Here is an 18,685-nt window from a genome sequence, read left to right as displayed (position 1 = left end):
GATGTAATTGATCCATTATTAGTCACAGGTGAAGCTCATATGACAAGGCGACAACACTTATGTCTTTGCAAAAATTGACTCAATGGGCTTTATCAAGCTGTGAATATTAGAATACTTTTTGACAGTTTTGTTTTGCACCGAAACATTATTACAAAAGCTGTTGGGAATAAAATGAGCCATTTCTTGTAAAAAAAAATGTTGATTAGAAATATATTTCAGCGGCACTTCAGGTCAATTTGTACACAAGCGACAAGACTTTTGTCAGGGACTGTATGTGCAATCCTGGAGTTGTGTATATCCTATAGTGAGATAATGAATGAATGAATGAATGAATGAATGAATGAATGCATGTATGTTTAAAGTGCTTTACTTTAGGCTGCTTAGGTGACCTTGATTCTCTGGTGGTAGGGGTGCGGTGTGAGAGAGAGATAGAGACTGACTGAGACCACTCAGAAGTATTGATTTATTTATTTATTCATTTCTTTGTTTTTGAGTTGTGATTCCTGGGAAACTGTGGTTATTGGTGGATCAAGTGGCAGATGTGGTGTTATGGGTGCTGGAGGGTGCTTCCTGGTAGCATGTTATGTAATTGGGGTTGAGATGGTGGTGTTTTTGGGGGGGTTAGAAATGTGATAAAGATAGGAGTGAATGCGTGCTGAAATTGCAGTACTGTGAAGGATTGAGCTCTCTCCATCACTCAAGCCACAGTGTAGCTCCAACCCTTGTCAAACACACAGAAGCAGCATTTAAGGAAGGGTTTGGTTTGAGCAGGAAATGTGAGGCAGGTGTGTTCCAGAGTTGTGGAGTCAGCATGTTGGCCCGCAGAGGCAAAGCGTCATACCTGCGTGTGTGAGGAGATCCAGGGCGCTTGAGAGAGCGCTTCCCTCCACAAAAGCTTAGAGGATGCGGCTGAAAGGTAGAAGGAGAGGCAGTGCAAGGTGGTTAGTGAAGTTGTGAAGGAGGAGCATTGTGAGTGAAAGGCAAGAGAGAAGTAAAGAGAAGAAAAGAAGAGCGGCGTTACCTTGCCCCGTGTCCCTGGGTGTCCCCAGGTGTCCCCTGCTGGGTGGAGTCGCGCAGGTCGAGTCGCTGGTCTTTACACGAACCGGTCTTCACACGACACCTGCCGCACGACGGCCGCTTCCGCTGCCGCTCCAGCTACGCTCACTGCTTATGTACCTGGCATCTCGTCATCCTCAGCTGCCGCTTCTCTTCGATTAACCAACCGTGCGCTTCGGCCCCAGTCACGTGACCCTCTCTGCACATTTTCCTCATCAACAATTACTAACCAAGGATGATACACAGCTCCACCTCCTCGCTACTCGCAACCAATCACGACAGCTACTATATGCTCCAACTGCTCGGACGCTCATCTCTGTCAGCTGGCAATATGTGCTGGATCTCCCAATGCACTGATAACTGCTGTTTTCTTCATGTCCCCCTCTAACACCTCTCCTCAATGTTGCTGGATCTTCCTGTACTCTGTGTTTGGATATTAACCACTTCAACAAGACACACTACACTAACCATGTCATTGTTTTGTTTTTCTCTTCTTTTTTTTTTTTTACATTGTGCCGTACTGATTTCTTTCACAGCACCCCACATACAATAAATATCAACTTACACCAATCACACCACTTGTCTCCATTCATCCTATGTACTACATAATATAAACAGCCTGGTGTATACCTACTTGTTTTGTTTTTTTCACCTCTCCCCACAACACTTTCAAATGTGTAATAACACACACACACACACTAAACAAACTCTCACAACAACAATGATGATAATACCATATCATCATGTTCAACATACAAACATTCATACATACAGAAGTGCTTCTCCATGCCTCATCACACCTCCAAGGTGATTTAGGAACTCTCATTTTAAGTCTTGGACTTCCACACCTGAAAAACACCTCAATTAGGAAAACAATCAAACCCCACACCCACTTTTACAATGAATGAATGAATAAATAAATGAATGAATGAACAAATGAATGGATGGATGGATGGATGAATGAATGAATGAATGAATGAATGAATGAATGAATGAATGAATGGATGGATGGATGGATGGATGGATGGATGAATGAATGGATGGCCAGGGGTGGTCATAGACAAACACACATTTTCATCTACAAATACACACACTCACTCACTCAGCTTGTTTGTTTGTGTGCAGTTGGACAATCAGCAGTACAGCGTCTGGACAGCTCCACTGTGAGGACCTACTCTTGCTGAAAGAACATGAAAGCTACAAGCTGTGAGTGACTCCCACACACACACAAACAACCTCCCATCAATAAAATCCCTTTCAGCCTTGCTATGTTTGCTAGACAAACATCTCATTGCCCCTCTCCTCTGCCATCTGCTAAACAAATACGCTCATTAAATCAATATCCCCGATAAGGAACACTTTGCTATCGACGCTACTCAAACATACTGGCCGAACGTGACTGACAGTATCTGCAGACAAAGAGCCATGACGCTACACTTATTACATGTAACTACAACTTCAGCCAACGCTACTTTCTACCTCCATCTTAGCTACTGTTTGAATTCTCTTGCTTACTGCCACAACACACAGGAAAGCTTTATATACCCGCTGACACCTGATGAACTGATGACATACACAGGTAGCAACACCTAAAAGAATACAACGTATTGCTGTGCTAGCTTCCTCTACCCCACGTACAGCTCCAACCCCACTTGCCAACGGCTATCCTACCACCCCCTCTACATCTTCACAACATATTTCAAGCTTTGAGAAATGTGGCTGAAAAACCCCCAAACATGCTCAGGGCGCTGCGCGGTCCAATGCTCTGATAGTGGATGACTCCGTAATCTCAAACATTAGCGGCAGGCCTACAACTACGTGCTGCTCTCCTCGGGCAACGGTTTCTGAAATCGACACGCGCTTCAGAACATTCTGAAAAAGCACAAAACTGCAAACCAGATAATATTCTGAAAGAGCACTCAGAACTCCTTAAACACTCAGAAGACATCAGTGAAGCACTCCCAACAACAGGAACTAATATGATTCCAAGGTTGCATGGTCTAAAATACATGACTGAAGAAGAAAAAACCAAAACAAAGCACCAGCTCTGAACCAGGAAAAGTGGTTCGTCTGTAGAACCAAAGCATTGCTGGACTACATGGAAGAACTGCTTGCATTAGGGGCTGGGGGCAGGGTTACGTGACAAAAAAGAAACTCGCGACCGCCGTTTATGAAATAGCGGCTCTGTCATAATCTCCATCTATACAAATTACAGCATGCTGCACAAACACGTTGGATTTTCAGTGTTTGGATGCCAATGTCAGTTCGCAAAGCCGTGAGCGTCAATAATAACGCGACATCCGCCGTTGTTGATGGAAGGCTTGCTCGAGATGCGTCGGAGCATCTCGGAGCAACTCCTTGTGCGCTTGGATCGCTCTCGCAGTGCTTTGATGTTGTGCGCCGATCGGTCTGCGAGAAGCCTGTGCATCTCCAACAAGCTTGGTGTGTTTGTGTTTGGCGCTGCCGTGCTGGTGTTGCTGTGAAAGATGACGTGTATACAGTGACGTGTATACAGTGACGTAACACCTGACCGGTGCTTAGAAGGCTCATCAGTTCAACCGTCTCCAAACCGGCAATAGCACTAGCTCTGAACTAGCACCCAGTTTGTGCTGCTGGAAAAGGGCTACAAGACAACTGTTTAAATCAGATGGCCTCCACCCAACACATCTACTTCCTCCTCCTTCATCCTTCAGCACTGTGTGCCACTCCACTCAACCAAAATGCCACCCACCCTCACACACCCCCACACACACACACTTGGCAAGCGTCTGAATGAACACAGGACTTCGCATCCGCACCTGAATGTCAATGCAGTGGATATATTATCCCACACAAGGACAGAGAAAACACCAAGAAGCCACAACAACCGCTGCTCATTATCCCTCTCTTCGGCGTCTGCGCTTCTGAGCTTCTCTGAGAAAATGGAGGACTTGTGTATGCTGGAACAAAACTCTCCTGCTATAACTGCAAGCCCTCAGATATCAACCAAAAAGCAACGAGTCCCACGACCCCTAAAGCCCGTGAGCCCGACTCGCCCTCCTCCTCCGCCGCTTGCGCTTCCGTTCCGCAAACTCGGTTTTTTCACCGCCGGCGAATCGCTTCAATCTCACCCCCGCAGTCTAAGCTGTATCGTAATTCGTAATGAGAAATGTTACGTAATAAGCAGTACTGTCTCGTTCTGCGGATTACTTATCGCCTTCGTTCCTTAATTACATTAGTGTATGAGTGTGCACGAGTAACGACACCCAGTCCGCAGAACCGACTCGTCCTCGCGTTGTTCCGGAACTCTTTCTGATCCTAAACCGCTAAGACCGCTTGTATTCATGTACCGTTTGTTTTTCGTGTTTCTTTCAGAGTCGTACCTTCAAGTTGGCCCGAACAAACGATTCTGACGAGTCACACTGCCAAGAGAACGACGGAAGCCTGCGGAGGACAGGGCGAGGAGGTGGGGGTGAAGGCGTGCCGGCCTCCCCCGTCCCGCTCCTCCGCGCTCGCCGAGGCCGCGACCCGGGCGTCCGCCGCAGATGCCGACGCGCTCTCGCCCTCTCTGTCTTTTATGCCACGCGCCTCCTTTGGCTTGAGTACTGTGTATTTCTTCTACAGGGGATGTGTAGGTTCAACTGTAAATCACTATAAATAAAGCTGTTTTATATATAGAAATACATAAAGAAATATAAAGAAATATATATACACATGTCTGTATAAAAAGATAAATGACACGTTCAGACTTTGTGCACATTGCGTCTTTTAACGTCACGGTTTTAAACGATGCTGCTGTTCCCGCTTTTCCCCTACGCCCGAGAGGCGCTTTCGACGTGCTGTTTTTCTTTCGCTTTTTTGTGCGTTTTGAGGCCCGTTACGGTTTGCGGATTGAAAGCCCCTTGCCTAAAAACCGATTTGTACCGTCCTAGTTAATGTCACGCTACTTTTTTTGCTCGTACCCGATATAAGTCTGCTGAAGGTCTGACCAAAACTCTACTCGGCGAGTAGGTCAAAAGTACAGGATGTTGTAAAATGGTATTTGCAAGCCATTTACTTCTGTAACGTGACATGTTTACATGTCAAACTAAATTCAGAAACTAAGATTGCCTGGGTCTTCATTTCATATGTCGTTAATACTTTAACTGGATTGTGGAAAGCAAGTATTACATTCAAAACCTAAAAGTGACTTTGCGGCAAACTAGCCCTCCTGGAACGTGGCCGCCGCTCGCCCGCGCCCCCCTCCCCAAATGTTAACGTTACTTTCGGAAGCCTACGTTTTTACATTTTCCACAAGAACGTCATTGATTGGATATATTTAACTCGTGTTGACTTTAAAACGTTCGCTCGCACGTGTTGTTGTTTGATTTGGTTAGAAAGAATGTAAAACGCGTATAGTTCGTGATCCGATTGTTTCCCGTCGTCGGTAGCGCAAAAATATACCGCCGGAGTACGGCGTGGGTTCGTCTGGACGTCGACCGCTCTGCTCGGCCTACGAAAAAAGTCTACCGCCGAGCCTCGAGGTGCGGCCGGTCGGCTGGCCTCGTCTCTGGAGCGTCCCGCCGCCTCTCGTTGGGGGAAATCGCTAAAAGACAGGCTTAGCTCATAGTGATCGTACACTTACTTGCTGTGACTTACTTTGGTGTAAAGATGTCTCCAACTCTTCTTTGTGTTCAAAATGCAGGGAACGCCTCTTGTACAGCCCTTAGCTTCCTGTCTTTGAGTTATTTCTGACACTTCGACGGTTTATACGTCCCTGTTTTGCACGCGCAGAGAATCGTTTTATTTTGTGTCCGTTTTTTTTATTTATTACTGATTGTATTTTGGTCAAAACTATGTGGTGATCAAAGAACTTTTCATTGTCAATAAAAGTACAGTCAAATAGGTTTTCTTTATAAAAATCATTGTCAGAAATCTTTTTACGGTGCATTTCTTTAAACTGACACTACAATGCATTACATTTCACCTTGATTGATCCACTCATTTATTTATTTATAGTGCAGTGTGTTGCAGGGTGAATCTCACAAAAACTGTCAAGGTCATGTCCGGCACATATTGGACCAACAAAAAAGGGAAAAAGAATATTTCACTTCATGACAATGGAGACAATTTTTAGGCCAACTACATTTTTTTTCTTGACTTTTTTTGGTCGTCCTCAAACTACAACATGAATAAAACCTTTAAAATGTTAACACTGACACAATTGTTGGTGCTTTGCAATTGGGGTGCAAAAAATAATGCTACATTACAATAGAAAAACAATTTTTTTTTTTTTTTCCCCACACAAAATAAATCTAACTCCTTGTTGTTTCTCTTTTCTCTTGATATTGGGGTAAAATAAATGACCTAGACATATTTTTGTAACATTCACCTATTCGACTTATCTAAACATGTTGCTTATTTGGTCCAACAAATACAAAACTATCAAATAGAAATTATCTTAACACATTCTTTTTTTCTTTTTTTCTTTTTTTTTACAATTTAGTATCACATTATTGTTATTATTATTAAAAAATATGATGGCATAGTAAGAAGTACAATCACATTTCTCTATTGCAGATCTTCACAGAATCTCACAGAGGAAGGTGGCTCTGTGTGTGTGTGCATGTGTGTGTATCTGTGCATTCATATCTGGTGGTAAATTAATTACCAGGTTGTTTCACAGTTTCTCTCAGCATCTTCTCGATGTCCTTAAACACCTCGGGATCTTCTATGGTGGGACTGATCTACGCGTGTCACATTATAAACATACAAATTAGAAAGCTCTGCTGTACCGTCACATTTTTTCTGAACGAGAGCATTTGCAGCTGTCCGCCTATTTAATTAATAACGGTTTTCACGTCAAGAAAATACCTTATAAGGCTTGTCGTTCACCAGGTTAGCGAGAGACGATCGTGGAATCTTTCCCGAGCGGGTTTTGGGAAGAGCTTTGACAAAGACGACCTTCCTGAAAGCTGCCACCGGCCCGATGGTGTCCCTCACCAATTTCACCACCTCGTTCACCAGCGCTTCTTCGCTCTTCTGACAGTCTACAAACAAACGCATGCAAAAACAAACAAATGCACATCCAATAAGGTATATTCTTCTTTGTGATTAAGCTACTTTACACAAAATAGGGACACTGGCATCTCTTTACTTTCAGCCAACACACAAAAGAAGTCTCATCCCTATATATTTCCAATGCTTTACTTCGTTCCTCACCGTTCCTGAGCACACATAAAGCCAGAGGCACGTGTCCCTTCAGAGGGTCCTCCAGACCCACCACGGCACAGTCCACCACAGAAGGGTGCAGCAGGACGGACTGAAGGACACACGCACAACATATGGTTTGTTGGTACAGCAACAAAAAACATGCTTGTGGTTATTATTTGTGTCGTGAGCGAGACGCTCCCTCTCCTCGCACCTCTTCGAGGGCGCCGGTGGACAGCCTGTGACCCGCCACGTTGATGACGTCGTCGGACCGAGACATGATGTACAAAAAGCCCTCCTCGTCCACAAACCCCGCGTCCATGGTGTCATAGTATCCCTACGAGTGAGTACGATAAAAATCATTTTCAATACAATCACACATTCATGAGTGGTACGTGTAATATTTCTTTGAGCCGCTAGATGGCGCTGCACCCCATAAAAGCATAAATCACAGTTTGCCATGTAGTTCTCGGCTCTGTCTATTAAAGTACAAACATCCACATACAAAGACATTTTACCATTATGTTACACTTGTCTACATATACCGCAATTGTCCAATATAAGCCTTGCAATTCTATTTCAGTACATTTTGTAATTATAATGCAATGTATGCAACATGCTTGCGTATTCTCAGGCCACAGTGTACTTCTGTCAGGTTCTTATATTCAGTAGCCTACCAACAAAAACATATTCTTGTAAACTTGTAAACAAAATGCCTACTATACCACCTTAAAACATTACTTCTCCCAAACATTGTCAGTTCAGTTCTCACACAAAGCAAACATACTTCTATGACTTCCTGATGCTCGCTATATAAGTGCATATGCCATATGGATCGCTTTTATGACACTTTTCTGCATCCTTTTTAAAGCCTCAAAGTTTCATTGCAACTAACTCCATAGAAAATAGCAGTACTTCATCCAAAACACATTAAATGATGAAAACGTCCTTCACACTTTTCTGTTGTCATTACAGTCAGGGTGTGGATTGAATGCAGCCAGCAGCATCTAGGATGTAATTATCAAAAGCGCATGCTGAGCGCCGTCCTGTGATGGGATTATGACTGTCCTGCCTGATTATTATCAAAAGAAACAGATATAGACATCCTAATCAAACTGCACTTAATAGTCTTGGCCTCGGCATGCCCGCGGACCGTTCGTGGACCGTCTGATGCGTAACCGGAGGATGCTTGACGGAATCGCAAATCTGATTGCTAAAGTTAAATACGCAGCTTTCATATTACGAGCGCTTGTGAGGAAAAACTAATCACTGGGCTTGAATATTCTCAGATCTTGATTGAGGCCCACAGTATCAAGTGAACTACATATTCTGTCAGTGATGAAATTCACCATTTAATATTTTACATAGGTAAAAATTCAAATCGCAAAGGCACAAAGTTCACTTTTTAGTTTGGTGTTTTCTGCCACAAAATATTGTTTCAATATATTCTTCATTGTTAATATTTTCTTATTTCTTGGCCTTCATTTTTTGACTTTCTTTGTGCAACAGTGCCTTGGGCAACCTTTTTCTGTTATGTTATGTGCACATCATGGACACACCTACACAAAACAAGCAGTAAACCTTGGATGCGCTGACACACTCGCACGCAACCAGAAGTTGAAGATACGCACACATTTATGCACATACATTTGTTATTATATGTCTTGAAATGCCATTTATGGTAAGGTTTGATTCTTAAAGTATTAGTTCACATTCAAATAAAATTTTCCTGATAATTTACTCACCCCCATGTCATCCAATGTTCATGTCTTTCTTTCTTCAGTCGAAAAGAAATGAAGGTTTTTGATGAAAACATTCCACGATTATTCTCCTTATAGTGGACTTCAATGGACTTCCAGACGGTTGAAGGTCAAAATTACAGTTTCAGTGCAGCTTCAAAGGGCTTTAAATGATACCAGATGAGGAATAAGAGTCTTATCTAGTGAAACGATCAGCCATTTTCAAAAAAAAAAATGTAAATGTATATGCTATATATATACAAATGATCACCTTGCAAGTGCTTCCGTCAAAACCGCACTTTCGTATTCTTCAAAAAGCTTAATTTCTTTTCGACTGAAGAAAGAAGGACATGGACATCTTGGATGACATGGGGGTGAGTAAATTATCAGGAAAATTTGATTTGAAAGTAAACTAATCCTTTAAGTAGTATGATTGGATGCTCAAGATTGTTGTTTGACCTATGCCTATAAATATGACCCTTGTTCCTGAACACATTTGAGAATGCTTTGTACCACACTTGCTCTGCGTCTGCTTGGTCACTCTCCCGAGATATCTCTCACGGCTGCTGCCGGACGTCGCCTGTTTCTAACTGAGATTTATTCTAACAGTGTCCCATTATTGGAGTGTGGTCTATGCCAGATAAACCTGCCCCTAATCAGCATATAAAAACACAACAAACTGTGACTGGTTTCTTTGCATGTCAATCCCTTCATGTCTGTCTGAGTGGGTAGTTTTTGGCCACAATAACTGGACCACACTTATCTGAGAGTCTGGTCAAGGAAGAGACTTTATAACCATGTTTTGTTTCACACATGCGTGCATGTAACGGTACAGCAGATGGTGAATATATGTGTGTGTATAGAGCTGAATGCTTACAGGGAACTTGGTGAAGTACAGCTTCTTAAACAGCACCTGATTCTGCCAGAGACTGAGAGCCGCCCCGGGAGGCAGAGGAAGTCTGTCGAGAGAAGAAAAAGACACGTTTTCAGAAAAGAAAAAAAAAAATTGTGACCTTGCTCTTCTTTCAACCATCAAAGAACAGGATGTTTTCAACCTTTCAGGGTCAGAGAATGCTTTTAAAGTAGGAATATAAATGTCAATATTCAGAGGAACACAAAATTGGAAAAAAAGGAATTAAATTTCAGAGGATTAACAGCAAATATACAGATTTTTTTTTCATAGATTTGCTCATTATGTTGTTCCAAACCTGTATGACATGTTCTTCAGCAGAGAATAAAAGATGTCATTTTGAGAAATGTTTTGGTGTTATTCAATGCAAACCAAACTGGTTACCGACGTGCTTCTTGTGCGTGTTTCTTATAATAATTTAAATGTTATATTATATAGAAGATTTCACCATACATTTATTTTTTACTAATTTCTCATATTTATATAACCCTTGCTGGGCATGTCACTCAAAAGACTTCAAAAATAACAGATAATAATCAGCCTGGACCTCCTGAAAGTGTTTATGTATTGTCTTTTTTTTATACGCCACAATTTTTAATCCGAGCGTGCGTTTGACAGGCTTTCAAACACGCTCTTGATTAACATCAAATCTACCGGAGAACAGAAATGACAACAAAACAAACATCTATGAGATTAGTTCCCTCTGCGGCGGGCGAGGACAGACGCGTCGCCGGGCTTAGACGTGCGCCGCGCTTGAAGAAAGCCTGAAAGAATGCAGAAAATGCTCTTTTCTTTGCAGACGGTGTGAGACGAGACCCCATTAGTCATTCCGCTCAGACTCGGGCTTAATGTCCTCGTACAAAGACTGAGATTTTAAAGTCAGATCTGTGATGAAAAGATTCTCTTCTGCTTTGGATTTGTGTCAGTAAATATTTTATTGTGTAGGGAAGATGATGAGCAGATAGAAGTGGAAAGCACAGAAAAGAAGAGTTATTTGTGAAGATCAAACAAAGAGGTTGTGCTATCATCTTTTGGACGCGGCGGGGTCTGGGCGGGTATCGGGGCAGACGCACCTGTCAAAATATGGCCGTTTATGAGAGGGAAAGAGTTCGTCGGCAAGAGAACAGGGCAGTTTCCGTACAATCATATCATTGTAAAAGATCCTTGTATTCATCTTTTATTATTATTATTATTGTGTATTTCATACAGTTCAATTAAAGAAAAAGCTTTTTAATCAGCACTGTTTAGTAAGGCTGGGTATTGACACAATTTTCACGATTCGATTCGAGTACTATTCACATGCTTTCGATTCGATATCGATTATTTTGGATGTAGTATTTCAGTTACAGTACATGGCAAATTTTCTAGAGGAAAAAAATCTCTCAACTAATGCTGTAAACTACACATGCGAGTCAGTTGGTACTAGGGTCGTTCCTGTTATACAGTGACTTTTACTGTCTCAATGATTTATTTACTCATATTTTCTCTAAAATGAGTCACATATTTTTAAGAAATTGCTTAAATTGTATATTTAGGTCTTCTTTATCACTTAAACAGAGATAATAGACATTAAAAATACTATTTTGTATTTTACAGACCTTTTTATTGATGTATGCATTATATTTTATCATGTCCTCAGTGCAAAGCAATCAACTTCCGCAAGAAATATAAACCATGAAATGACAAAATCCTCAAAATATTTTTAAATTATGTTACAGACTAGGCTAAACTGCCTCTAATCATCCATATAAATCATGTGAAAATATAGTTTTTTTTTTTTTAGAATTTTCCTCAATTGCCGTGTCCCTGAAGTCATCTTCCACCCTGTTAGTATGTACTTTCTCTCCTTCCAAAACCGACTGCAATTTTATTGAGACCATTTTCAAGAAGTGACAATTTCTTTTTCCTGCTGGAATTCGACTGTACAAACTGAGGTTAGCTTCAACTCTCACTCCTACTTTTTTTTAGTTTTTGAAATGTTATCCTGCTTGTCCCACCCTTAAAGTTCCACCCTGTTAGGCTATATTATGGAGAATGTTTGTCCTATTAAATAAAATGTAAAACAAATCTGACATAGTTATAAAAGTTCTGTTTATCTGTAGAAGGTAAGCTAGCTAAATGTTGATCACTCAAAGAGCTATGGCTAACTTAGCTCAATATTTTCCACCCTGTAAGAACCGTGGTTTGAAAGTTCCACCCTGTTAGTTTCACATTCCACCCTGTTTGGTCTATAAACCTAACAGGGTGGAATGTGAAACTAACAGGGTGGAACTTTCAAAGCACGGTTCTTTATGAAACCTTATAAAAAAGGGCTCCATTCAGCACCAAAAAGGGTTATTGTTACAAGCCGAAGAACCCTAATTTGGTACTGTTTAGAACAATTTTTCTTAACTTAAAATGTATTTTTTTAAAGCTTAATAAATGTTTAAATTGATTACAGTTATACTGTAATGTGAATGTCTATAATGTAAAAAAAAAATGTCATTATTTTCATAGAAACATCAGAACCAGTATTAGTATCAGTGATACTGGCCTTCATTCATAAAAAGATGCAATTAAACAAATATTTAAAATATACTGTTGTCATTCAAAAAAGGACATCACTGTCCATTACTGTTCCTTCTTGTCATGGTTTTTGTGTTTGTTTGTTAATCTATGTTAATCCAAACGAATTACAGCATCTTTATTTTTAATAATAATAATAATAATAATAATATGTTTTTTTTTTTAGCGCCTTTCAGGAACCCAAGGACGCTTTACAGTAAGTTGCTATATAATATGAATACATATAAGTATACAATCAGTATACAACATGTGAACAACCAGATGGAACAGACGAAGAAGGTTACTCTACATTAAACTTACAAAAAACAAGCACAGTGCTGGAAAGTTGAGACAGACAATCAACTAACAAAACATAAAGTGAATAAGTGTGTTTTGAGGGCAGTTTTAAAGGTCTGAAGAGAAGAGATATCACAAAGGTCTTGTGGTAGTTTGTTCCAGAGCTTAGAAGCTGATATGCTGAAAGCCCTACAACCCACACTAGATAGACGGAACTTGGGTACTGCAAGCACGTTTTCAGAGCTCGATCTCAGAGTACGGGCAGGGACATAGGGAATAATCATTTCGCAGAGATAGGAAGGTGACGAGCCTTGAAAACTAGAGTAAGAATCTTAAACTGGATGCGGTAACTAACAGGGTGCCAATGTATTTGCTGTAAGACAGGGGTGATGTGAGCTGATTTTTTGGTAAAAGTGAGGACCTGAGCGGCCGAATTCTGAATGAACTGCAAGCGATTTATGACTTTTTTGGGTAGACCATAGAGCAAGGAGTTACAATAATCAAGACGTGAAGTTATAAAAGCGTGAACAACAGTTTCTGCATCTTTGTGATTTAGTGAGGGTCTTAAACGGACAATGTTGCGGAGATGGAAAAAACAGGACTTGACAAGCTGATTGAAGTGGGGTTCAAAACTTAACCTAGAATCGAACAACACGCCAAGGTTTCGTATAGTGGAAGAGGGTTGAACCAGGACACCGTCAACCGTCAATGTTATATTAATCAAATATAAGTAAAAAAGCTATTTTTTGTGTCCCTCCTCCAAAGGAAATCTGGATTTTCTTTTTTAATTGTTTTGAAACAGTATTATATAGGTGCAGTTCCACACATTACAGATGGCAAACCATACAGGACAATGATGGAAAGCTCATCCACTGTTAGAACCTGTTAACATTGGTGTTCCACCCTGTTATGCTCCTTTCCACCTGTTAGACAAGTCATTTTAAATAATTATTTGACAGCAACGTTAAATGTTTGGCATACTTTTGTCTTATTTTGTGAGGTGAGGAGCACTAACAGCATATATATGTTTTTGAGTAAAATTTTTGTATTATTTACCATCCTACTGGCAAAAATGGGCACAAAAAACTACCTGTTCTTAATAATCAAGAATAATCTGTTTATCAATAATTGTTTTGTTATTGTTTCAAAAATAAAAAATACTAAGATCGCTTAAGGGACATATACTATCCAAGAAAAGCTCATTATTGTTTAACATTTACATTATTAACATGCTTTGATAACTATGTATATGTCCCTAACAGGGTGGAATATTTTCATGGCTAGTGTCTGAACAATCTACCCATAATTATTATTTTTGGAGTCCCTGAGCTTGACCAATATGTATTCCTAATAGTTAAACATGTCACTGTTTTGGTAGAATGCTAAAAACATGAAAATCATGTACCTTTTTTCCCCCAAACACTTATGAAGCCAAAATGTTACTTCATACCAGGAATGAACCACTACTATAATAATACTGAAGGTTAAATTAACTTATTTATATACAAACACTTGAATTACACTCAATGATGTTTTTATTATAAATAAAGTTTAGAATTACATAATCATATTTCTACTCCAATTCGTTTTTTTGGAAATATAAATATTTAAATCGCGGTTGTTCTGATTTATTCAAACATGCATTAAATATTGAAGAACATTAAAAATTATAATGAATATGTAAAGGTGCATAGCTATATTTATCAGAATGTTGCTTTCTAGACTACACTTTTCTAGCTGACTAACGAGTTTATGGTCACTGAATGTGTTTTCTGAGGTAAATGTGACGTTACGTGACGTTGTTTACAAGCTGTTTTATTGACGTCTTTCCGAGGTTGAAACACCGATTGAGCGATTACACGAGACATGATATGGATTTCGGTAAGTTGTACTGTATATTTTAACATACCTTCAGATGTTTATTCATGTTTATTTCACGCTGTAACTGGCATTAAAGCGAAGGAGAGGATGCTCACATGCGCTCGTGCTGCTGCTTCTCTTTAACTGAGGCACTAAAGCGTTCTGTCACGTCACATTAAACAGCGCCAAAACTGTATTTATTTTTTGAATCTCATAATAAGCTGGACGTCATATGAACAAAGCACAAAGATTATTGCGATTTATTGGATGGGAGGCGCTACATATTCTGCTCGTTCATCAACTGAAAACAGACTAGACTAATCGATTCTTGGGATTTAAGAATCGTTATCGGTTCGTAAAAATGAGAATTTTTTAGATTAAAATCGATATTTTTTACATAGCTGTTTAGTGAGGTCAGACATCAACATTTGGACACATTTAACAGGTCTTTCTCATGATCTTAATAAAGAAATTTTGATCTAAATGGCAACTTTAAGAGGTGACATTTCATTATGTTTGTCCTTTTAGTCAACCTCAAACAAAATTTCTAACAACCCACTTATACTTTCCATAGGTAATGCATTTCTGAGTAAAACAGGATCTTCAACATTTTCAAAAACTGTAGGATGGAACTTGATTCACCTGAAACTGGTTGGATTGTCAAACATGGACTCTGTATGAAGGTTGAAAGCAATGGCTTGGCGATTTCATTTTAAAGGCACAATATGTAAGATTTTTGGATCAAAATATCCAAAAACCACTAGAACAATGTTATATATTTTGTTGGCTTGTGTACTTACATTATCCCAAATGTTTCCAAGAATGTTTAAATCCAGAGAAATAAGCAATTTTAACCAGGACACAGACCGTGTCCGTGCGTCACATATCAATGACATCATACCCGCGTTATCCTCGATTTCCGGTTTTAATTTGTCGAAACCATGGAAACACCAAAGACACTTTAATATTTTATGTGTCTTATTAGACAGGTGAGCAACTGTTTGGATACATTCACTGACAGAAAACTAATTATAGCTCAACACAGTTAGTCTTATTGTTTAAATGTCATTTTCTTGATTTACAGCGAGTACCATGTTTTACCATGCCTAATATCAATCTAGCTTACTGCAGTGTGCAACAAGTGTCTCATAGCAGCCGCCGAGTGAACGCAAAGTAGCACTATAACTATAACTTTCAACACACAAATGTCTGCGGCATAATAAAAGCTCCGCTGCTCTCGAGCCGTGTCGTGTGTTGTGCTCGTCTGTCATTAGTAATCGCTCCAGCGGCCTCGTTCCGCTCCAACGCTTTTCAGCCACACCCTGCGTCGTACTACAGTAATGTTAATAAATCTTTAATACGTTAGCTCATCCATGAATATGATTTCTGCCCGAGTCCCTTTGGATTCTTTCCACCTGCTGTAGATGTGAAGACAACACCTCCCATGATTGTGTGAAATGAAGCTGTCATCAAGCTACGCCTTTGTTTTGAATAAGTGACCTCTAGAGGCGAAAACTACATAGTGTGCCTTTAAAAGGGGAGCAACTTGATATATTTTGATAAACTGATTATTTGTGAATTAAAACACCAAGAATGGCTATTAGAAAAGTAAAAGTCCATTTGGATTTCATGTTCACGCTTTTGAGGAGTAACAACCACAATTTGGTTAATATATCTTGATACGCCATGACATTTGTATCGTGATTCAACGCCAAGCCCTGTGCGTCATGGTAAATGCATATTCTCCAAACACGACATGCGGGTTCAAATCTAGCCTGATCCTACAGCCATTCCCTTCTGTCCCCTTCATACTGTCTCTATCAATAAAAATGAAAAATGAAAGGATTAAAATAACTCACTTTACAACAATATTTCCCAGAGTCCTTGGTTTCACCTGTTGCATATCATCATCAATCACTGTCACTATGAGACAAATATAAAGAAAGTGTTTTGGTCATTTATTGAATTATCTAGCTATTACAAGCTCAAATGTCAATCAGAAGGAGCTCTAAGACATAATCGCTTATCAACCAACAACAAAGAGTTTGTAATAAACAAATTACGAGCTTCACACGTGCCGCATGAAGCGTGCCAAGGTACAATGTAGAGGGATCTCACCGTTGTATCCGGGCACAGCTTTACCGGCCGTACCGGCAGGGGGAGCGAGAGAGCAGCCCAGGCCGACACAGGACGCAGTGATGGAGGAGCCGCTTTCTACAATAGAGAGAAATTATAGTGGTGAGAGCTGCATAAGCAGGTCATTCAGAATGAGCTATTGATGTCACAAACATAAGCTCATTAACATATGACCGCTGATATTTGCATATCAATGACTTTTCATCATTTAGTAACTTGGAAGGGATCTTGTTACTCATTCCCCATGCAGAGAGGTTAACCAATCTGAAGAAAGGACATTAACCTATGATCTATAGTAATCTTAAAGGTACAGTGACATGTTTAAAGGTGCCCTAGAATCAAAAATTGAATTTACCTTGGCATAGTTGAATAACAAGTTCAGTACATGGAAATGACATACATTGAGTTTCAACCTCCATTGCTTCCTCCTTCTTATGTAAATCTCATTTGTTTAAAAGACCTCCAAAAAACAGGCGAATCTCAACATAACACCGACTGTTACGCATATGTATGCCCCCAATATTTGCATATGCCAGCTCATGTTCAAGGCATTACACAAGGGCAGCCAGTATTAACGTCTGGATCTGTGCAGAGCTGAATCATCAGACTAGGTAAGCAAGCAAGAACAATAGCGAAAAATGGCAGATGGAGCAATAATAACTGACATAATCCATGATTACATGATATTTTTAGTGATATTTGTAAATTGTCTTTCTAAATGTTTCGTTAGCATGTTGCTAATGTACTGTTAAATGTGGTTAAAGTCACCATCGTTTCTTACTGTATTCACGGAGACAAGAGCCGTCGTTATTTTCATTATTAAACACTTGCAGTCTGTATAATTCATAGACACAACTTCATTCTTTATAAATCTCTCAAACAGTGTGTAATGTTAGCTTTAGCCAATGAGCACAGCCTCAAACTCATTCAGAATCAAATGTAAACATCCAAATAAATACTATACTCGCATGATCCGACGCATACATGCAGCATGCATGACGAACATCTTGTAAAGATCCATTTGAGGGTTATATTAGCTGTGTGAACTTTGTAAATGCACTGCATTATAGTCGAGAGCTCTGGAGGGGGCGGAGAGCGCACGATTTAAAGGGGCCACAGCCTGAATCGGTGCATGGTTAATGATGCCCCAAAATAGGCAAATTAATAAAAAAAAAATCTATGGGGTATTTTGTGCTGAAACTTCACAGACACATTCAGGGGACACCTTAGAAATATATTACATCTTGTAAAAACTTTTTCTAGGGCACCTTTAAGGTTAGAGAAAGGGTAGACAATGGTGATGCAAAGCTACAGACTGTAGTATTCATGAAAAACTGTTCCCTGCGCTACCCGTCACCATTGGTCAGTGCTTGAAACATGTTTAACCGGCCTTTGTCAGGTCGAAGAATGACTGAGAAGTGACCAACTGCTGTCATTGATGTTACATATAGAGTTGTAAGGGGTTTGTTTTTGTGCCCAAACTATGCTTTGTTTGTCTCTCGCTCTCTCTCTCTCTCTCTCTCTCTCTCTCTCTCTGCAGAACAAGTATTACCCCCTGACTTCAATAATCAGTGTCCTGTTGAGGTTGGATGATGGGAGGGAAGAGAGAGTATTTAAACTGTGTTGGCTCGATTGTGTGCAACAGCTGACGTCTCGTCTTCAACCCCAGACTTGATATTGTGTTAAAGCAAGTAGTTTGGTCACTCTTTGTCAAACTTAACTTATTGAAGTAGTTTCTTTTCTTTGTCTCGCTGAATAATCTATGATTGAGATGTAAAAGGGAGAAGTGAGTGTTAACTTGAGTTTGTTTATTGTATGTTTTGATTCAGCTATTATGTTTTGGTTTAAGTTGACTAGTTTAATGATTGTTTTATATCTTTTTAGGATTAGTAGGGTTATGTTAGTTAGGGAGTTAGCTTATTTTGCTGTATTTTGTTTTCTTCTCTTTATAGTACAGTTAATGAGGAGTTACTCT

The 18,685-nt window shown here is 39.9% G+C and overlaps 2 protein-coding genes across 28 annotated transcripts in view; one reads left to right on the top strand and one right to left on the bottom strand.

Annotated features, from left to right (window-relative positions):
* ppfia2 (PTPRF interacting protein alpha 2) overlaps positions 1-5,949 on the top strand; it is a 269,017-nt gene extending 263,068 nt beyond the window's left edge. For 17 of the 18 annotated variants that reach the window (XM_048157029.1, XM_048157033.1, XM_048157032.1 and 14 more), the window contains 2 exons: positions 2,182-2,262; positions 4,411-5,949. In XM_048157029.1, coding sequence (XP_048012986.1) covers positions 2,182-2,240 — 59 coding nt within the window. In that variant the 3' untranslated portion in view covers positions 2,241-2,262; positions 4,411-5,949. The remainder of the gene's footprint in view (positions 1-2,181; positions 2,263-4,410) is intronic. The other variant, XM_048157038.1, reaches the window with a different exon arrangement.
* The window catches only part of acss3 (acyl-CoA synthetase short chain family member 3), a 162,349-nt gene that overhangs the window by 18,015 nt on the left and 125,649 nt on the right, over positions 1-18,685 (bottom strand). For 8 of the 10 annotated variants that reach the window (XM_048157049.1, XM_048157053.1, XM_048157051.1 and 5 more), the window contains 7 exons: positions 16,693-16,788; positions 16,434-16,497; positions 9,841-9,922; positions 7,439-7,561; positions 7,237-7,336; positions 6,889-7,064; positions 6,686-6,761 (listed from right to left, as the gene is read on the bottom strand). In XM_048157049.1, the coding sequence (XP_048013006.1) occupies positions 6,686-6,761; positions 6,889-7,064; positions 7,237-7,336; positions 7,439-7,561; positions 9,841-9,922; positions 16,434-16,497; positions 16,693-16,788 (717 nt within the window). Of the gene's footprint in view, positions 1-5,907; positions 6,762-6,888; positions 7,065-7,236; positions 7,337-7,438; positions 7,562-9,840; positions 9,923-16,433; positions 16,498-16,692; positions 16,789-18,685 lie in introns of those variants that run through there. The other 2 variants (XM_048157048.1, XR_007179757.1) reach the window with 2 other exon arrangements.

Source organism: Megalobrama amblycephala, linkage group LG14, assembly GCF_018812025.1.
Source record: "Megalobrama amblycephala isolate DHTTF-2021 linkage group LG14, ASM1881202v1, whole genome shotgun sequence".
In the NCBI taxonomy this organism is placed as follows: Eukaryota; Metazoa; Chordata; class Actinopteri; order Cypriniformes; family Xenocyprididae; genus Megalobrama; species Megalobrama amblycephala.
Note: the sequence above shows the minus strand (reverse complement) of the source record. Positions and strands in the feature narration are given on the sequence as shown.